General features: G+C 37.5%; 1 protein-coding gene and 1 pseudogene across 1 annotated transcript; one reads left to right on the top strand and one right to left on the bottom strand.

Moving 5' to 3' along the window:
* Window positions 1-17,217: 17,217 nt before the first annotated feature.
* On the top strand, window positions 17,218-18,177 carry LOC129522792 (olfactory receptor 4K2-like). Its single transcript, XM_055345198.1, has one exon. It carries the CDS (start codon window positions 17,218-17,220, stop codon window positions 18,175-18,177), a length of 960 nt encoding a protein of 319 aa, XP_055201173.1.
* Window positions 18,178-21,175: 2,998 nt separating this feature from the next.
* On the bottom strand, window positions 21,176-21,454 carry LOC129522993 (60S ribosomal protein L37a-like; annotated as a pseudogene).
* Window positions 21,455-22,828: the final 1,374 nt, after the last annotated feature.

Genomic DNA, 22,828 nt, shown 5'->3' with positions numbered 1-22,828 from the left:
AACCCTAACTCTAACGCTTACCCAAACCCTAACCCTAACAAGTATCCTAACCCTAACCCTAACCCTAACCCTAACCCGTCCCCTAACCCTAACCCTAAACCTAACCCGTACCAAACCCTAACCCTAAACTGTACCGTAACCCTAACCCTAACCCGTACCCTAACCCTAACCCATACCCTAACCCTAACCCTAACCTTTCCCTAACCCTATCCCTTACACTAACCCTAATACGTTCCCTAACCCTAACCCTAAACCTAATCCGTACCCTAAGCCGTACCTAAACCTAACCCTAACCCTAACCCGTACCCGTACCCGAAACCTACCACTAACCCGTATACTAACCCAAACCCTAACATGTACCCTAACCCTAAACCATACCGTAAACCTAACCCATACCCTAACCTCAACCCGTACCCTAATCCTAACCCTAACCCGTACCGTAAACCTAACCCTAACCCATATACTAACGCTAACCCAAACCCGAACCCTAAACTAACCGTAACGCGTACCCTAACCCTAACCCGAACCCAAACCCATACTCTAACCCTAACCTGTACCCTAACCCTTACTCTAACCCTAAACCATACCCTAAACCTAACCCTAACCCTAACCCGAACCCTAAACCTAACCCAAACCCTAACCCTAAACCTAATCCTAACCTATACCCTAACACTCTACCGTACCCTAAACCTAACCCTAACTCTAAGCCATACCCTCTCCCTAAACCAAACACTAACCCTAACCCTAACCCATACCCTAAACTTAATCCGTACCCTAACCCTAATCTTAACCCTTGCCCTAACCCTAACCTGTACCCTAACCCTAATCCTAACCCTAACGCTAACCCTAACCCGTACCCTACCCCTAACCCTAAACTTAACCTGTACCCTAAACCGTACCCTAACCCTAACCCTAAACTTAACCCAAACCCTAACTCTAACCCTAACCCTAACCCGTACCCTTACCCTAACCCTAACCCTAATCCGTACCCTAAACCTAACCCTAACCCTAATGCTAACTCTAATCCAACCCATACCCTAACACGTACCCAAACCCTAACCCTGACCCATACACTAACCCTAACGCTAACACTAACCCTAAATCTAACCCGTACCCTAACCCTAACCCGTACCATTCCCTAAACCGTACCCTAACCCGTAACCTAACTCTAACACTAAACTTAACCCGTAACCTAAACCTTACCCTACCCTAACCCTAAACTTTACCCATATCCTTACCATAACACAAACCCTAACCCGTATCCTAACCCTAACCCTAACCCTAATCCGTACCCTAATCCTAAACCTAAACCGTACCCTAACCCTAACCCTAAACCTAACCCATACCCTAACCCTAACCCGTACTCTAACCCTAACCCGTACACTAACGCATTCCCTAACCCTCGCCCTAACCCGTACCCTATCCCTAACCCAAACACTAACCCTAAACCTAACCCAAACCCTAAACCTAACCCGTACCCTAACCCTAACTCTAACCCGTACCCTAATACTAACCCTAACCCTAAACCTTACCCTAACCCTAATGGTAACACTAACCCTAAACCATACCCTTACCCGTATGCTAAACCTAACCCTATACAGTACGCTAACCCTAATACTAACCGTAACCATAACCCTAATCTGTACCCTAAACCTCACCAGTATGCTAACACTAACCCTAACCCGTACATGTATGCTAACCCTAAACCTAACACGTATCCTAACCCTAACACTAACCTGTACACTAACCATAACTCTATCCCTAACCCTCAACCCTACCCTAACCCTAACCCATAACCTAACTCGTACCCTAAACGTAACACTAACCCTAACCCTGACCCAACCCTCAACCTAACACTAACACTAACCCGTACCCTAACCCATAACCTAACCCTCACTCTATCCCTAAACCTAACCCGTACCCTAACCCTAACCCAAACCCTAACCCTAATTCTAAATTTTTTTTTAATTTTTTATTTATTTATGATAGTCACAGAGAGAGAGAGGCAGAGACACAGGCAGAGGGAGAAGCAGGCTCCATGCACCGGGAGCCCGATGTGGGATTCGATCCCGGGTCTCCAGGATCGCGCCCTGGGCCAAAGGCAGGCGCCAAACCGCTGCGCCACCCAGGGATCCCCTCTAACCCTAATTCTAACCCGTACCCTGATTCGTACCCTAACCCGTACCCTAACCTAATCCTAACCTCACGTGAACCCGTACCTAACCGTAACCCTTAGCCTAACCCAAACCTGTACACTAACCCTTACCCTTACTCTAAGCCTAACCCTAACCCGTGCCCTAACTCTTACCCTTATCCTACTCTTTGCCTAATCCTAACCCATACCCTAACCCTAACAAGAACCCTAAACCGTACCCTAACCCTAACCGTAACCTGTACCTTAAACCTAACCCTAACAGATACCCTAACCCTAAACCTAACCCTAACCCTATCCCTAAACTTAACCCATACCCTAACCCTTACCCTTACCCTAACCCGTAACCTAATGCTAACCTGTCCCCTAACCCTATCCCTACCACTAACCCTAACCGAACCCGTACCCTCACCCGTACCCTAACCCGTACCCCATCCCTAACCCTAACCCTAACTCGAACCCGTACCTAACCCTAACCCGTACCATAAACCTAACCCGTTCCCTAACCCTAAACCTTACCCTAACCCATACCCTAACTCTATCCCTAACCCAAACCCGTACCTAACCATAACCCGTACCCTAACCCGAACCCTAACCCTAACCTTAGCCAGTAGCCTAACCCTAAACCTAACCAGTACCCTAACACTAACCCTAACACTAACCCTAACACTAACGCTAACCCTAACCCATACCCGTTCCATAACCCTAATCTTAACCCTAATCCTAAAGCTAACCCTAACCCTAACCCCTACCTTAACCCTAACCCTTACCCATACCCTATCCATAATCCTAACACTAACCCTAACCTTAACCCTAACCCGTACCCTGACACTAACCCGTACACTAACGCATACCCTAACACTAACCCTAACCCGTACCCTATCCCTAAACCAAACACTAACCCTAACCATAACCCAAACCCTAAACCTAACCCTAACCCTACGGTAACACTAACCCTAAACCATACCCTAACCCGTACGCTAAACCTAACCCTATCCCGTACGCTAACCCTAATACTAACCCTAACCCTAATCCTAATCCATACCCTAAACCTCACCAGTATGCTAACCGTAAACCTAACCCGTACCCGTACGCTAACCCTATCCCTAACACTAACCCTAACCCGTACACTAACCCTAACCCTAACCCCTAACCCTAACCCTAACCCTAACCAATAGCTGGACACTTGTGAGAACCACTCTCCACCTATCTTGCTAATATTATGAACCCTGTTCCCCATTCTCCTGCAGATCTGCCCCAACCAACCTGCCTTGCTTACTATGCATCCCTCCAAAGTGGCTTCTGACACATCACATCCTGCAAGCAGATCCTGCTGGGACTGGCACTACCCCAAAGTGACCCCTGCCCTGGGGAGAAGACATACAGAAGGCCAACAGGCACAATAAAAGATGCTCAACATCACCGATCATTGGGGAAATGCAAGTCAAAACCACATTGAGATATCACTTTACATTAATCAGAATGGCTGAAATAAAAAAAAACATAGGAAATAACACATGTTGGTGAGAATACAGAGAAAAAGGAACCCTTGTGCACTGTTGATAGCACCACAAATTGGTACAGCTACTGTGGAAGATCATGGCAGTTGCCTCAAAAAAACTAAAAATAGAAGTATCATATGATCTAGTAACTCCACTACTGGGTATTTACTCAAAGAACACAAACAAACAAACAAAAACTAATTCAAAAAGATATATACACCCCTATGTTTATTGCAGCTTACTTATAGTATCCAAGATACAGAAGCAATCCAAGTATCCATTGATAGATGAATGGATAAAGAAGATACAAAGACAGATATAGATATATAATGGAATATTACCCAGCCATAAAAAGAATGAATTCTTGCCATTTCAAACAACATGAATGGACCTGAGACTATTATGCTAAATACCTGAGGGTATTTATCAGAAAAAGATAAAGATCATATGATTTCATTCATATGCAGAATTTAAGAAACTAAACAAATGAACAAACAAAGGAAAAGAATAGACAAAAAAACCCCCAGTCTCTTAGAACAAACTCATGGCTTCCAGAGAGGAAAGGGATGGAGGTTGGGTAAAATATATAAAGGGTATTACGAGTACACTTATCTTGATGAACACTGAAAAAAACAAAAACAAAATTGGAAAAAGTCAACAAATATCACTGAAGTATACAATTGATCTATAGTTTTAAAAGACAGGAATATATCAATGAGTTTGATTATTATGTAATAAAGATTAATATATAAACCCAAATATGAATATTAGTACAATGATCATTAAAGTAATCCTCTTTGAGAACATTGAAAATATCACAATGTCACTTTTGCCCTATTAACTGACGTTCATTAAAATCTTATTATTCTCATTAGTGTCAAATTTACCTAAAAGACCATGATTTTTGAACAAACATTAAGTGCAGTCTAGTGAATAGCTAGACAATGTAGTTGGATAACACTACATTTATTTGCCATCAAGGTGTCACTATGTGATGGCAGGCTACACACATGTTGGTGGACACACCTGGAATGCCTGCAGATGCACCTAGGAGGCCTGTGTAAGTATTGATAATTGAAAGCAATGGGAGGCAGGAGAATTACAAAATAAGGTAATGCCCTGCGGTAGTTGCCTTTGCAAGGGAAAGTTGAAGTGAGGCAGTCTTGTAAAGTAGAATGCTAAAGTCATGCATAAACCTTCCTTTTTTTAATAAATTAATTTTTATTGGTGTTCAATTTACCAACATACAAAATAACACCCAGTGCTCATCCCGTCAAGTGTCCCCCTCAGTGCCCGTCACCCATTCACTCCCACCCCCCGCCCTCCTCCCCTTCCACCACCCCTACTTCATTTTGCATAAACCTTCCTAAACAGATTTGAGTGAGACTTAATTTTTTTTTAAATTTTTTTATTTACTTAGGATAGTCACAGAGAGAGAGAGAGAGGCAGAGACACAGGCAGAGGGAGAAGCAGGCTCCATGCACCGGGAGCCCGACGTGGGTTCGATCCCGGGTCTCCAGGATCGCGCCCTGGGCCAAAGGCAGGCGCCAAACCGCTGCGCCACCCAGGGATCCCGAGACTTAATTTTTTATAGGAGAAAGAGCACTGCATAATATACATTCTAGAAGCTGAGAGATGCACGGGTTAATATATTGTTTTGAAGGGATGTGGGGGGTGGGCTAATTGGGTGATGGGTATTAAAGAGAGCACTTGCTGGGGATGAGCACTTGGTGTTACATGTAAATGATGAATCACTAAATTCTACTCCTGAAACCAATACTACACTATGTGTTAACTAACTTGAATTTTAAAATGATAATAATTCTCATTTAGAACTCATTATTGAATTAAATCTCAAAAGAAAATTAAACCCTCTATTGGTATTATTTCCCAAGTTTTGCTTTGTAACTAGTATTACTTAAAGGGAACTGAGTAGATGATAATCAAAATAGTTAGGAAAAGTAGTGGTGTGATTTTCACAGTGCAAATAAGGTATTTAAAATTGCTGCATTAAAATAGTTCTCCCTCAAAATCATGAGGAATGATAAATACCTACATCAGGATATTTCTATTGCATACACAAGTACACAAATATACTGATTTTTGTGGGCGTTTTATTGTGTGTTTGTTTTTTTTGTCTTCAATGCTAGATTTCCAAGTTGTGAAGAAATTCATGTTTTAACAGATTTTAGACTTTAAGAAGAGGCCTATAAACTCAGAAAACAAAAAAATACATTTTAAAAGACTTTATTTATTCATGAGAGATACAGAGAGAGAGGGGTAGAGACACAGGCAGAGGAAGAAGCAGGCTCCCTGTGGGGAGTATGATGTGGGACTCGATCCCAGGACCCTGGGATCATGACCTGAGCTGAAGGCAGAGGCTCAACCTCTGAGCCACCCAGGCGTCCCTTCAAAACAATACATTTTGTTCTATTAGCTATAGAGTCTCTTATGGTTTGCCTCCCTCTCTATTTTTATCTTATTTTATTTTTTCTTCCCTCCCCTATAGTCATCCATTTTGTTTCTTAAATTCATCATATGAGTGCAATCATATATCTGTCTTTGACTTATTTCATGTAGCATAATACACTTTAGTTCCATTTATATTGTTGCAAATGACAAGATTTCATTCTTTTTGATGGCTAAGTAATATTCAAGTGTGTGTGTGTGCATGTGTACGTGTCGTTGTATAACCCTTCTTTATCCATTAATCATTCGAAGGACATTTGGGCTCTTTACATAATTTGGGTATTTTTGAGAGTGCTACTATAAACATCAGAGTACATGTGCCCTTTGGAATCAGCACTTTTGTATCTTCAGTTACATACCTAGTTGTGCAATTGCTGGGTTGTAGGATAGCTCTTTTTTTTTTTTTTAACTTTTTGAGGAAACTCCATACTGTTTTCCAGAGTGGCTGTACCAGTATGCATTCCCACCATCAGGGCAAGAGGGTTCCCCTTTCTTCCCATCTTCACCAAAATCTGTTTTTTCCCCCTGAGTTATTAATTTTAGCCATTCTGACAAGCATGAGGTGGTATCTGGTCATGGTTTTGATTTGTATTTCCCTGATGATGAGTGATTGTGAGCATCTTTTTATGTGTATGTTGGCCATTTATCTGTCTTCTTTGGAGAACTGGCTGTTCACATCTTCTGTCCATTTCTTAACTAGATTATTTACTTTTTGGGTATAGATTCTGGATAATAGCCCTTTTTCCACTAGATATTTGCAAATATCTTTTCCATTCTATCAATTGATTTTAGTTTGTTGATTGTTTCCTTTGCCATGCACAAGCTTTTTATCTTGATGAGGTCCCAGTGGTTCATTACTGCTCTTGTTCCCCTTGCCTACCGAGATGTATTTAGTAAGAAGTTGCTGCAACCAATATTAAAAAGGTTGCTGCCTGTTTTTTCCTCTAGAATTTTGATGGTTTCCTGTCTTACATTTAGGTCTTTCATACATTTTGACTTTATTTTTGTGTATGGTGTAAGAAAGTGGTCCAGTTTCAGTCTTCTGAATATCACTGTCTGATATTCCCAGCACCATTTGTCGAAGAGACTGTCCTTTTTTCCATCAGATATTCTTTCCTGTTTTGTTGAAACTTAGTTAACCATATAGTCATTGGTCCATTTCTTGGTTCTGCATTATGTTCCATTGACCTAGGTGTCTGTTTTTGTGCCAGGACCACGCTGTCTTGATGATCACAGCTTGGTAATACAGCTTGAAGTTTGGGATTGTGATGTCTCCCACTTTGCTTTTTGTTTGTTTGTTTATTACTTTGGCAATTCAGGAAATTATCTAGTTCTATACAAATTTTAGAATTGTTTTTCTAACTGAGAAGAATGCTGGTATTTTTTTTTTTTAAATCAGGATTGCATTGAATGTGTAGACTGCTTTGGGTAGTATAGATGTTTTTAATAGTATTTGTTCTTCCAATCCATAAGCACGAAATGTCTTTTTTCCATTTAAGTCTTCCTCAATTACTTTCATAAGTATTCTATGGTTTTCAGGGTACAGATCTTTCACTTCTTTGGTTAGGTTTATTCCTAGCACCTTGTGGTGTTAGGTGTAGTTTTAAATGGGGTTGATTCCTTGATTTCTCTTTCTGCTGCTTTACTATTGGTGCATAGAAGTGCAACAGATTTCTGTACATTGATTTTATATCCTGTGACTTTGCTGAATGCATGAATTAGTCCTAGAAACTTCTTGATGGAGTCATTTGGGTTTTCTACATAGAGTATCATATCGTCTGTGAAGAGTGAAAGTTTGACTTCTTTCTTGCCAATTTGGATGCCTTTTATTTCTTTTTGTTGTCTGATTGCTGAGGCCAGGACTTCTTGTATTATGTTGAACAATAGTGGTGAGAGTGAACATCCCTGTTGTGTTCCTTACCTTAGGGGAAAAGCTCTCAGGTTTTCCCCATTGTGGATATTACCTATGGGTCTTTCATATATGGACTTTATGATGTTGAGGTACACTCTTTCTATCCCTACTGTCTTGAGGGTTTTTATCAAAAAAGGATGTTGTACTTTGTCAAGTGCATTTTCTGCATCCATTGAGAGGATCATATGGTTCTTACCCTTTCTTTTATTAATGTGGTGTATCATGTTGATTGTTTTGAAGATACTAAGCCACCCAGGAAGCCTAGGGATAAATCCCACATGATCATGGTGAGTAATTCTTTTAATGTACTTTTGGGTTAGATTAGTTAGTATCTTACTGAAAATTTTGCATCCGTGTTCATCAGGGATACTGGTCTGTAATTCTCCTTTTTAGTGAGGTCTTTGTCCAGTTTTTTTAAATAATAAATTTATTTTTTATTGGTATTCAATTTGCCAACATACAGAATAACACCCAGTGCTCATCCTGTCAAGTGCCCCCCTCAGTGCCCATCATCCATTCACCCCCACCCCCCACCCTCCTCCCCTTCCACCACCCCTTGTCCAGTTTTTGAATCAAGGTAATGCTGGCCTCATAAAATGAGTTTGGAAGTTTTCTTTCTTTCTTTCTTTCTTTCTTTCTTTCTTTCTTTCTTTCTTTCTTTCTTTCTCTCTTTCCTTTCTTTCTTTCTTTCTTTCTTTCTTTCTTTCTTTCTTTCTTTCTTTCTTTCTTTCTTCTTTCTCTTTCCTTTCTTTCTTTTGAACAGCTTTATAAGAATAGGCATTAATTCTTTAAGTTTTTGGTAGAATTCCCTTGGGAAGTCTTCTGGACCTGAACTCTTGTTTGTTGGGAGACTTTTGATTACTGATTCAATTTCTTTCCTGATTATGGGTCTGCTCAAATTTCCTATTCTTCTTGTTTCAGTTTTGGTAGTTTATATGTTTCTAAAAATTTATCCATTTCTTCCAGATTGACTTTGTTGGGATATAATTGCTCATAATACTCTCTCTTTTTTAAAGATTTAATTATCTGTTCATGAGAGACATAAAGAGAGGGAGAGACACAGGCAGAGGGTGAAGCAGGATCCCTGAAGGGAGCTTGATGCGGGACTTGATCCAAGGACCCCAGGATCACAACCCGAGCCAAAGGCAGATGCTCAACCACTGAGCTACCCAGATTTCCTGCTCATAATACTCTCTTATAACTCTATTTCTGTGGTATTGGTTGTGATCTTTCCTTTTAACCATGACTTTACTCATTTGGGTCCTTTCTCTTTTCTTTTTGATAAGTCTGGCTAAGGGTTTATCAATTTTGTTAATTCTTTCAAAGAACTGACTCCCAATTTAATTGATCTGTTGTACTCTTTATTTGATTTCTATATTATTTATTTCTGTTTTGATCTTAATTATCTCCCTTCTTCCTTTAGTTTTAGGCTTTATTTGCTGTCCCTTTTCCAGCTCCTTTAGGTGTAAGGTTAGTTTGTGTATTTGAGTCTTCCTGCTTTTTGAGGAAGGCCTGTATTGCTATGTACTTCCCTCTTAGGACCACTTTTGCTATGTCCCAAAGGCTTCGGACTGTTGTGTTTTCCTTTTCATTTGCTTCCATGGACCTTTTTAAAATTTATTCTTTAATTTCCTGGTTAACCCATTCATTCTTTAGTAGCATGTTCTTTAACCTCCTTGTATTTTCAGTCTTTCATTCTTTAAAGGGATATTATTTAACTTCTAAGTATTTTCAATATTTCCAAAATTTTTTCTTTTGGTCAGCTTCAAGTTTTATAGTTTTGTGACCCGAAAACAGGAAAGATATGATTTCAATCTTTTCATGATGGTTGAGGGCTGATTTGTGATCCAGTATGTGATCTTCTGGAGGATGTTCTGTATGCACTTGTATGTGTATTCTGATGCTTTAGGATGAAATGCTTAAATATATCTATTAAGGCCATCTGGTCCAGTGTGTCATTCAAAGCGATTGTTTCCTTATTGATCTTCTGTTTAAATGATCTGTTCATTGCTGTAAGTGGGGTGTTAAAGTCCCCTACTATTATTGTATTGTTACTGAGTTTAAGTTTGTTTTTAATTGACTTATATATTTGGCTGCTCCCAAGTTAGGGGCATAAATACTTAAAATTGTTAGATCTCCTTGTTGGATAGACCCCTTTATTATGATAGAGTGCTCTTCTTCATCTCTTATTATAGTCTTTGGCTTAAAATCTAGTTTGTCTGACATAAGGATGGCTACTCCAGGCTTCTTTTGATGTCCATTAGCATTATAGATAGTTTTCCACCCCTTCACTTACAATCTGGAGGTGTCTTTGGGTCTAAAATGAGTGTCTTGTAAGCAGTATTTAGACGGGTCCTTTTATTTTTTATTTTTAAATCTATTTGGATACCCTATGTCTTCTGATGGGACATTTTGTTCAGTTACATTCAAAGTAATTATTGGTAGATATGACTTTAGTGCCATTATATTACCTGTAAAATCATTGTTCTTACAGCTTGTCTCTGTTTCTTTCTATATTTTGTTGCTTTTGGTCTCTCTCTCTCCTGCTCAAAGTGTCCCCCCAAATGTTTCTTCAAAGCTTGGTTTAGTGTTCACAAACTCCTTTAGTTTTTGCTTGTCTTAGAAACTATTTATCTCTACTTCTATTCTAAATGACAGCCTTGCTGTATTCCTGGCTGCATATTTTTCCCTTTCACATGTTGACTATATCATGTTACCTTCTTCTGACCTGCCATGTTTCTGTGGACAGATCTGCTACTAACCTTATGTGTCTATCATTTTAGGTTAAGGACCTTATGTCCCTAGCTACTGTCAGAATTCTATCTTTGTATTTTGCAAATTTCACTATGATCCTTGGTGTTGACCTGTTTTTGTTGATTTTGAGGGGAATCCTCTGTGTCTCTTGAACTTAAGCGCTTGTTTCCTTCCCCAGATTAGGGAAGTTCTCGGTTATAATTTATTCCAATAGACCTTCTGTCTCCTTTTCTTGATGTTCTTCTGGGACTCCTATGATATGGATATTATTGTGCTTTGTGGAGTCACTGAGTTCTCTAAGTCTATATGGATGATCTAAAACTTTTCTCTTCCTCTTCTTTTCAGGTGCATTATTTTCCATGATTTTGTCTTCTATATCACTTATACATTCCTCTGCTTCTTCCATCCTATTGTGATTACATCCCATCGATTCTGCATCTCAGTTATAGCATGTTTTATTTTAGCCTAATTAGTTTTGGGGTCTTTTATCTCTGTATCCAGGGTTTATCTGGTGTCTTCTATGCTTCTTTCAAGTCCAGCTAATACTCGTATGACTGTTGTTCTAAAGTCTTGATCAAATATATTGTTTATATCTGTTTTGAATGATTTCTTCTTGATATGTAGGGTGGTGTGTGGAAAATTGTGTCACCTTACCTTCTTGTGTGATCTGTGCCTGGCCATCAGCACACCCAGCCCCACAGTTATCCTGTGTTTTATATCTGGATTGTGGCTGGGATTCAAAACAACAAATTCTAATGTATCCAGCAGTGCACAGACTGCTCTCTTCCTTTGGAAGAGAGTCTTACAGTGCTGCACCCAGAATCCTTTTGTCCCAGAAAAGAAGTTGCACACCTGTGTGAGTGCTCGGAGTCTATGTTTAACCACAGTAAAAAACTGTGACCGGGTTATCTGCCCTCTACCTACCTCTGTCCCCTGCTGTTGAGTGGCTGCCCTCTACCACCTGGCACAGCTTTTGTCCTTGAAGAGGCAAAATACCCTCTTCCAAATGCACTCCAAGAAGGGAAATGTTCTCTCCCAGTGTGACCCAGAGGATCTACACACCATAGCACCTTGCTTGAACCCTGCTGTCTCCCCTACTCTCTCCCTCTTCCTGACTTTTGTCCATGAAAAGGGCTTCCACCCATCTGTGGTGCTGCAGCTTTTCTCTTGCTGAATTCATGTCTCTGAACCTGGCATCTGCCACATTATCTCCCTCCAATTGTGCAGATTGTTTTCTTAATCCTCAGATCAATTTACTAGTTGTTCAAAATGATTTGATGTTGATCTAGCTGTGTTCAAGGGACAGGATAAGTCCAGAGTTCCCCTATCACTCTTCCATTTTCACTCTTGAAAGCCCTAAATTATAATTATTAAATTTTTAAATTTTCTTTTATCATTGAAAAATATATAATGGCTTCATTCTACAGAAACAGTGGGAAATTAAGTTCAGAAAAGGAAACCGAAAATATTCCCATTGGCAAAATTTCTTTAGAATTTATATCTGTATTCATCTGTAAACTGTGATTAAAATAAAGTTAGAGTGTGGCTTGTAAGTCTTAATGATTTGTGTCAAGGGCTTCAGGCAGCAGGGTATTGCAGGTGTTTTTCTTAGTGTTGGTTGTATTTTTGGTTGATTCTCTCAGATCATAGTTTCCTGGAACCATCAATTAATATGATAAAATTTCTGGCCACAGATACATAGAGTACATAAGTAAGAAATTTGCCCTTCTATTTTTGGCTATTTCATTACTTTTTTTTTCTCCTTAACTCACATTATACATCTGCCTCACCCCCAACTGAATATCTTGAAATTCCTTATCTTTCTACCTGCAAACTACTCAACCCAGAAACATGTGTATTTGGGCTTTGATCTTTCCTTTTATAAGTGGATTTTCCTATCCCTTATAAAAAGCAGCCTATATTTGTGCTCTGAGTCCCATTATCTTCCCTCTTTTGGAAAATTTTGTTTCTGCATAATCTCCTTTCTCTCTGTTCTCTCATGAAGTTTTCTGTGTTTACTAAATCATCCCACAAGCATGATAGTACATTATTCTCCCATATGGTATTTAAAAAATCTCATATGTGCCTTTTGCTCCCCTTACTCCATTGTGTGTTGTGTTTGAAACCTTACAAATTAGAATATTAACATTATCCCTGAAATTACCAGTGTATTCTTTCCCTAGTCCACTGCTTGGTCTTCCTACTACCAGGCCAACAGGGTAGGAAACCATTAGAAAATTATCTGAAAAACCATCATCCTGAATTTTAGTAGTATTTTTTCCCTTCATTTAAAACATAGTTTGAGGGGATCCCTGGGTGGCTCAGCAGTTTAGCGCCTGCCTTTGGCCTGGGATGTGGTCTTGGGGTCCTGGGATCTGGTCCTGTGTAGGGCTCCCTGCATGGAGCCTGCTTCTCCCTCTGCCTGTGTCTCTGCCTCCCTCTCTCTCTCTCTTTATCTCTGTGTCACTCATGAATAAATAAATAAAATCTTTAAAAACAAACAAACAAACAAACAAAACAGTTTGAATGATGTCTGGGTGGCTCAATGGTTGAGTGTCTGCCTTCTGGTCAGGGGGTGATCCTGGAGTCCTGGGATCCAGTCCTGCATCAGGATCCCTATATGGAGCCTGCATCTCCCTCTGCCTCTCTCTCTGTGTCTCTCATGTATGAATAAATAATATTACTATTTACTCTATGTATTCTGCACTTACCTGAAAAGGTTCTTTTTTTTACTATATATTTTAGTAGGTTATTGTGATTTATAAGAAAGCTCATGGTTTTATCTACTTCTTTTGTAAGCAAAATTATCTGATTTGCTTTCTAAGATCCTACTTTATAAATTATCTTAAAGCAAAATTTATTTTGGTTTCTTTTGGTATTGTAGTGCTATGAATTTTAATACATTTATATATTTGTGCAACCACCACTACAGCCAAGATGTGAAACAGCTGTATAATATTCCCAAATGCCTTAATAACTCTCTTTCTGAGTTATCTTTCATTTTTATTAGTATTTTGTTAATTCTCTGCCTTTCCAGGATAACTCTAGTAAAATCTGTATACACTTACCTTTTGTTTTAAAGTGGGCAAATATTTTAAATTTACTGAACTTCTGCAATGGCTTTTGTGTTGGTGGCTTTTTTTTCCCTTTTAGTTACTTCCTTTCTTTCTCTTTACAGAAGAGAAATTTAAAAAATCTTCAAAACAAAGTTGTTTATTATTTCAAAGCCTGTATGAAATGTGGTCAGGGGATCCCTGGGTGGCGCAGCGGTTTAGCGCCTGCCTTTGGCCCAGGGCGTGATCCTGGAGACCCAGGATCGAATTCCATGTCGGGCTCCCGGTGCATGGAGCCTGCTTCTCCCTCTGCCTATGTCTCTGCCTCTCTCTCTCTCATTCTGTGTGACTATCATAAATAAATAAAAATTAAAAAAAAAGGAAAAAAAAGAAATGTGGTCAGTGAGGGGAAGACTTTCTAGGGAGCTATTGCTAGTCTTATGGGGAATGTAGGGTAAGTATCATAGTTGTAAAGAGTTCAAATTATTGAGACATTTGAGGAGAAAGTTGTTTTTGGAGCGCAATTGACAGATGACTGATTGGCCTTCAAGTAAATATAGTAAAACCTTCGGTTATGGTTTCAGGTTGAGAATCTATATCTAGTATCTTCCTGAGTTATGTGTCATGGACATTTAAAAAATAATGCCAGTTAGAATCATCTCTGCTAGTTATTCTATATTTTATTCACCACTTTCTCTGTGCCAGATATTGTGCTAAGTGTTTTACATTTATTTGTATAATTTAATTCTTACACCACCCCTCTAAGTAATGGCAGTACCTTCATTTCTTTCTGTTACTTTGGGCTTTCCAACTTCTCCTTCCACAGATTTCACCTGCTGATGGTGGCAAAAATCATTATACCTACCAATCTGTACTAACTTTTGGTGTCCTGTCAAAAACTTTAATACATGATTACTCCTTTGTATGATTCTTCCAGTATGTAAGATTTCTTTTGTTGACAGAGTACCTTAGCTTAAAAGAGTATCTTTCCAACTTTGAGACATTAAACACTGGGGAATAAAGGTATGAATATTTCCATATTAAAATGAACAACTTTTTGCTACTTAAATGCTCCTTCAGACTACTCAAAGGTGTCCTCCTCCTAGGCCAGTCCCAGTTGTTTTCTTTCTGTAATGAACATTGCTTCATCATGAGTGGGTATCTTCACTTTAAATAGCAAAGACACACTCCATGATTCTTGCAACTTTGGGAAAATTCAGCTCAACATTTTAATTATTCCCACTGCAAGTAGACCAGAGTATCCAATTCCTCATCTCCTTAATGTTGCTGCTTTCTAGAGGCTTTTATATGTGGACTGGGGAAAACATACGTCCATATTCCAGGTTTACTAAGGACCATGGTGATTTTAGGTTTCTGAACCTTGAAAGATATAGCATTTTTGATTCCTGATGTATAACTGGTAGGTTAAAAGCTGGAAATAATATTAAGGATCTTGAGAATCAGTCAATTGTAAAAACAATTTATTTAATAGTTCTATAAAACAAATATAATGAAGGGGTAGTAAAGAAAAAAATGTATATATAAAGATGTAAATATATATATATAAAGATATAAAGATGGATGGTTTTATTAAATAGATATTAGAGATTCCCTTCTGGACATCAAAGGAGAGAAACCTGACAACTGTTTATTCACTTACAATGAATACACAATATATTCATCATATATATATATATGCATATATATAAATTAAGTATAATAGTTTGAGTTCTCATTACTAACCACATTCTTAAGTTAGGAAAATAGAAGAGATATTCAAATAAAAAAGGCTGAGAATTTTCACTGAAGGTAATATATCAAGGTACTCATAATTTTCATTTGAAAAGATGAAATCAAAAAGATGATATGGTTTTGTAAGCACATATCTTTTTCTAAAACCCTGAATTAAAACTAGGTTTGAATATTTTTACTATAATTTTTATTATCGTTAATGAAATAAAACAAGCTGATTATGTATGAGCAGTATTCTTAAATTTGGATTTTGAAAGCTAGAGAATTCTTGAATGTTGGCCCAAGAAATCTAAGTGCTTTATGCAGCTATCTGATTTAATTCTCACAGGTAAAGTCAACAAATCTTACAGAGCCTACTCAGGTACAATCAAGGTGACACAGGTTAAGGACACCATAATCCTTTTAATTACTTTGCCACAGTTCAGTTGTCAGATTGTTGGAATATTGTTCTCTGATAAATTTTACAAATATTTATCAATATTGAAAGAACAATTTGAGTATGTGCAAATAAATGAGGATGAAGCCAAATTTTTCTCTAATGGGAAAGCGGGAGATTATCTAAGTGAAAAACATAATAGAAGGTATTTTAGTACTGGCAATGTGCTGCAAATAAAAAACTAAATTTTCCAAAATGAGGGTGAGTCCTTAAAGTGTCTTTTTCTTTTCCCAGTGGCTCCCGTATCACTTTGAAATACTTCCACGTAAGTGGGTTTTTTGTTTGCTTTGTTTTGCTTTGAGCATCTTATATTTTGGTGTTCCAAGATGCCCAACACTCATATTGTATATTTCTTGGCCCGGTCCTAGAATCTATTTTTGTTTTCCAATCTAAAAAAATAACTGTTGGAGTAGCATGAGATGTAAAACAGGGATAGTCTCTCTTTTTAAAATGTTTCATTGAGATCATAAAATAAAATAGAGAATAACTCATATGTTACAAGTATACCTTTTAGTTAATAGTTTTATGGAATTAAGAAATTGTTTATATATAACATATTAAAAATAATAACAATTATAAACAGTGACAAAACAAGTTGAGAATCTATTTGCAAGTGAAGTGAGAATGAAACTGGATTTTTCTGTAGCTGAGAAAACAGGAGACTACTAAAAAAATCATTTATTACTGACATAGGATACTGTATTGGTCTTCTGAAATTGTTATGTTGAACTGTTAATTACATCCAGCATTCAACGATAATGGATTTGACATAATTCTATTTTTTTGTTGTTTAACAGAAAGTTTGGAGATTATTACCCTCATTTAAACTTTTATATACCTGATTATTAAGTAGAGCACAACTTAGTGTAATCTTCCTTCATATAAATTATGTAACTCCTAAGTATACAGAATGGGAATATTATTGTGAGGGTACTTGATAAGTATAACACAAGATGTACTGAGGTTGTTCAAAACAAGGAAGTTCATTTGAAGTGATATCTGGTAGTAATTGTTAAGTTTGTTCCAAAAGGAAAAGTCTTTACTGAGATAGTTATTAGTTGGCTTTTAGGTAATCAATGTTCTGGTGAATTATTAATTGATATCATATAACTCTCTCATATTTAACTGTAAAAGTGTTACATTTTCTAGCTCTATAATTTTGTCATTACAGAGCAGTGTGCAGATCAATGGAGGAGTTCAACCATTCTAGAGTGTCTGAATTTGTGTTACTTGGACTTACGGATTCTCCTGAGCTTCAGATTTTTTTCTTTGTGATATTTTCTCTTTTCTATTTGATAACTATGTTGGGCAACTGTCTTATTTTGCTCACAGTTCTATCCACCCCACACCTTCACTCCCCCATGTATTTCTTCCTCAGCAACCTGTCTCTCATTGACATATGCCTGTCCTCCTTTGCCACTCCAAAGATGATCATGGACTTCTTTGCTAAACATAAGACCATCTCCTTTGAGGGCTGTATTTCTCAGATCTTCTTTTTGCACCTCTTCACTGGGACTGAGATTGTGCTATTGATCTCCATGTCTTTTGACAGGTACATTGCCATATGTAAACCTCTCCATTATTCAACAATTATGAACCAAAGAGTGTGTGTTGGGCTTGTGGTAACTTCTTGGACAGTGGGCTTCCTGCATACAACAAGCCAGTTAGCTTTTACCCTCTATTTACCCTTCTGTGGTCCCAATGTTGTAGACAGTTTTTTCTGTGACCTTCCTTTGGTCATCCAGCTGGCTTGTATAGATATATATGTTCTTGGAATCTTCATGATCTCAACCAGTGGTGTGATTGCTCTTGTAAGTTTTCTGCTTTTGCTCACCTCCTATATCATTGTGCTTGTCACTATTAAGGACCGCTCCTTTACAGGAACATCTAAGGCTTTTTCTACCTGCACTGCACATTTCATAGTTGTGTTAATGTTCTTTGGGCCCTGTATCTTTATTTATGTGTGGCCTTTCACCAACTTCCTGATGGACAAAGTTCTGTCCGTTTTCTATACCATCTTCACCCCCTTTCTGAATCCACTTATCTATACTCTGAGAAATCAGGAAGTGAAGATAGCTGTGAAGAAGAAACTAACTAATCAAAGCTTAAATCTTGGGAAAACTAGTCCAAATTACCCAGTGCAGTGAATCTCCTTTCTGAAATTTACATTATCAGTTTTGTTCTTTTTTTTTTAAAGATTTTATCTATTCATTCATGAGAGATACAGAAAGAAAGAGAGAGAGGAGGCAGAGACACAGGCAGAGGGAAAAGCGGACTCCATGCAGGGGGACCGATGTGGGACTTGATCCCAGCGGTCTCCAGGATCACGTTGTGGCCAAAGGCAGGCGCTAAACCACTGAGCCACCCAGGGATCCCCCTAGTTTTGTTCTTATAGTATAGAAAATTAAACTTGGAATTTTCATTTCAAGTCCTTTAGTCTAAATTCAGAAAAATAAGAAGCTGGGGTTGAGAGATGTGAGATATCTTTCCTAAAAGTTAGTGAGATGTTTGCAAGCCTTTTGAGATTATAGATGCATTTGAAAATCTGTTGAAATATATAGGTTATTTTCATGAAAAATGCATGTATAATCAAAACATAAGTTCAGGGCTTCACATGTCTCTGAATCCTATCAATATACCTCAGTTAACTTAGAGAAGACTGAGATAAAATACTGTTCTTTTGTCTTCTAACCTAGACAATTCCCACTTGCTGGCAGCCTGGTGGCACTCTGATGGTATCCACTTGCAGAACTTTGATTAAGAGTTCTGGGCATAAAAAGGTTTTTTTCCATAGCATTGGGAAAATGTCTGTGAGAAAATTCATATTGTGAAGAGATCCTTCTGAAAGTTGAACAATCCTGATTTATTATATCCAACTGTTTGAGTTCTGAGTCAACCTTTAACAAAACAGAACAATTGGAGGATCTAAAATTTAACAATATGGTTTCTTCCTTAAGTGTACAGTTCACTACCACCCTTGCTAATTAATATAGCAAATAACTGATTAAATGGCCATTTTTGATATTTAAACCATAGAATGTAAACCACTCAAGTCTAACTTTTAAAACCCGGCTGAATATCAAGGATATGATGAATTCATATCATATCTTGAATTTAACATCAAGACTAGGTGTTTGGAAAATTAACTACTTAACATTTGTCATTTCTAAAATAAAATATTCTAAAGTATTATTATTTTTGTATGAGTTTTGTTTTTCATTTTCAATATAATGTAGTCTATAGGAAGAAAAGATGAAACTAACAGAAAATATATAGCACAAAAAAGTTATTTTTTATTAAGACTGTAATGGAAATCAGCTGGAAATCAGCTGACCAAGTCACTTCCCTAAGAGCTGAAGGAGTTAAGATACACAGAATTCATAAACTGACTCAAGGGGCAGTCCGGGTGGCTCAGTGGTTTAGCTCTGCCTTCTGCCCAAAGCATGATCCTGGAGTCCCGGGATCGAGTCCCACATCAGGCTCCCTGCATGAAGCCTGCTTCTCCCTCTGTTTATGCCTCTGCCTCTCTCTCTCTGTCTGTCTCTCATGAATAAATAAATAAAATCTTTTTTAAAAAAGCTGTCTCAAGATGGAATCATTATAAGAGGCAAAAATCATTTCCCTAAATATACATAGATCTCAAAATTAAATTTCGGAACTTTCATTTCCTAGTTGTCTTATCCTAGGATATTCACTTTGTCTCTCTATTCTTTTAAATTTCTATTATGAAGATAATCAAAATAGATTGTGTGCCTATTTTATGGAAAACGGACAGAATATACTCTACAAATGTTATTTTCCCTTCCTACCTGCACAGACTCCTACCAAGAATGCATCTTATTTGTAAGTAATACGCCTTTGAAGAATAACTGCATTCAAGTGAAACCAGTAGGTCACAAAATTCAATATTCTAGTTTTAGGATATCTCTTTGTGGCTTATTAAGAGAAAAAGAATAGTTTCAATTTTTTCCATTGCTAACATGGAGGGTATTTGGAAAAAATTAGATTGCCAGATACTTGTGATTTTTATGAACAATATATTGGTTGGCTATATCTCTTTGAACTGAGTGAAGTATATGTAAATAGTTTAGGAGAAAATCTGATAAGATGGATTTAGACAGTTTGACATTAATGGTATTAATAGTTTCTTATAGTCATTCTGGACTTTTAAGGTCATAACATGCTTCAACATAATCTCCAAGCCAAATATTTAATATCTGAAGTTAAATAATATGGCAGAAGTTTATGAAGAAATCTAGTTTGGAATTAGGCATAAAACCACATTCTAGTTCACGTTTAACCAAATTATAAATTCTTCCTTCTTGATTCAAAGTCAATCAGACAAATGAGAAAGTTAAGGTAAAAATGTTCTTTTGTTTCAACTTCATTCTTCAGCAAAAATTATCATCTTTGTTTTTATTTTAGATTTTATTTAAATTCAAGTTAATTAACATACAGTGAATTATTAGTTTCAGGGGTATAGGTTAGTGATTCATTAGTTGCATATAGTTGCATACCCAGTGCTCATTATATCACATGCCGTCCTTAATGCCTCACCCAATTACCTCATCACCCCAGCCACCTCTCCTCCAGCAACCCTATTTGTTCCCTATTGTTAAAAGTCTCTTATTGTTTGATTCCCTCTCTGTTTTCATCTTATTTTATTTTTCCTTCCCTTCTCCCATATTCATCAGTTTTGTGTCCTAAATTCTACATATGAGTGAAATCATGTGGTATTTGTCTTTCTCTGACTGATTTCACTTAGCATAATACACTACCTCCAACCATATCACTGCAAATAGTAAGATTTTACTTTTTTGATGGCTGAGTAATATTCCACCGTGTGTCTGTGTGTGTGTGTGTTTGGTGTGCGTGCACACCACATCTTCTATATCCATTCATCTATCAATGGACATCTGGGCTCTTCCCATATTTTGGCTATTGTGAACATTGCTGCTATAAACATTGGAATGCATGTGCCCCTTCAAATTGCTGTGTTTGTATTCTTTGAATAAATACCTAGTAGAAAAATTGCTGGGTCATCAGGTAGTTCTATTTCTAACGTTTTTAGGAACCTCTGTATCTTTTTTAAAATTATATAATTAACCCAGTTAATGGCTAACCATGTTTCAAATGGTGGAACTTCTACTGGTCTTTCAACTTGTTCAGTCTCCTAATGGCAGACTTTACTGTGATGGTAGAAGTGGTGCTGTTGGTCCAGGCACCACTGGCTGTGGTTTTCATGCAGGAGCCACAACTCCAGATGCTCACAGCTCATCTTTTCATCTTGGTTTTTCCATAGAAGGAGCAAGTGCACTTGGTGTGCTGACTTATTTCAATCTTCTTCACCATTTTCCTGAGGGAGGCACCATAATGGGTCTTGTATTTACCCACAATTCTGACCTTCTTGGTGCATTTAGCCATGTTGCTGCAAACTAGGTCCAGGCCCAGAGAGGAAGAGACTCAGTGTGCCAGGAACATCCACATCTTTGTTTTTAAATATAAACCCTTCTTCTGAAAATTCTTTAGTTCAATAACTATTGGGCACCTACACTGTTACAAGTCTTTTCTGGGTGTTTGTGATACATTAATGTACAAGATCTTTTTCTCTGTTTTAAAAGAACATATATCTAGCAATTAGATGGGACTCTTGTAGATGGAATTCCAGTCTCACCACTTTCTTGTTGTGCAGCTTTGAGCATTTATTCTTAATGTTTCTAAGACTTTTTTTTTTACCTATAGTATGTGGACTTAATATTTAACTACTAGGAATGTTGTGAAAATTAAACAGAAAGACATGTGACATAATTAGCAGTACTTGACACTGTTTAAGGAATGCTAACTAATAATATTATTGTTATTGTTGCCATTGTGTTTGACATGCATAAATGACAGGGTAAATGGGATGGAAATATGTGTGCTTACTTGAACTTAAAGAACATGGTTGCAATATTAACTAATGTTAAAATATTGGATCTGTGCTAATTATTAATCTTTGGTGTATTGATGTAGTTAATGCTGTCTTTTGTATGTTTGTGTTTTTCAAAGGAAGTATTATATTTTAGAAGTTTCTTAATCATTTTGAGTAGAAATAAATACCAAGATGACATGAAAGGGGAAAATAATAAATGTTCTATAAGTCAGTGTCTTGTCACAATGTTTTTAAGTAAAATTTATATGATTAAAAAGTGATAAAATATGTTCACCTGTTTTGACTCTATCTTTTACCCATTCAAAAGATAGTAGTAAAGTGCTTTAAATTCTTATATAGCTAGATTTATTACAAATATTAGCTGGGAAATGAATGATGACACTTAACTTTACACTTTATATTTAGCACATTAATACAATTACAACTATAGGCAGAAAGGTTTTTGTCCAGATTCATGAAAATATAAGGGAATAGTTTATTTGGAGACATGGTAGAAATATCCTTTAAGAAACTATTAAAATTGGAACCATGAAATTATAGCATCAAGTCAGATATTTCATCTGGCTAAGATACCCCTGAAGCCAGAGGATAAATATTTAATCTCTACCTTGGCATTTTTGTCGTAAAGCCCATTCCTGAGGAAATCAGTTAAGCTCTAAGCTGTCAACATTGCATATTTTTACAAGTATTTTCCGGTGTAATTGGTTTTCTTTATATGTCTATGCATTTCAGTTTGTGTGTTTGCAATATCATTCTAATGAGGAGGCTTTGAGCTTCACTGAACTTCCAGAGGGGTCTGTGGTACACACATGACTAAGAACTCTTGGAGTGGGGACTGTAAGTATCACCAGTGAAGCCAGGTTGTC

The sequence above is a fragment of the Nyctereutes procyonoides genome, unplaced genomic scaffold (genome assembly GCF_905146905.1).
Source record: "Nyctereutes procyonoides isolate TBG_1078 unplaced genomic scaffold, NYPRO_anot_genome, whole genome shotgun sequence".
NCBI lineage: Eukaryota > Metazoa > Chordata > Mammalia > Carnivora > Canidae > Nyctereutes > Nyctereutes procyonoides.
The sequence above is the reverse complement of the archived record's forward strand: the minus strand, read 5'-3'. Positions and strand labels throughout refer to the sequence as shown.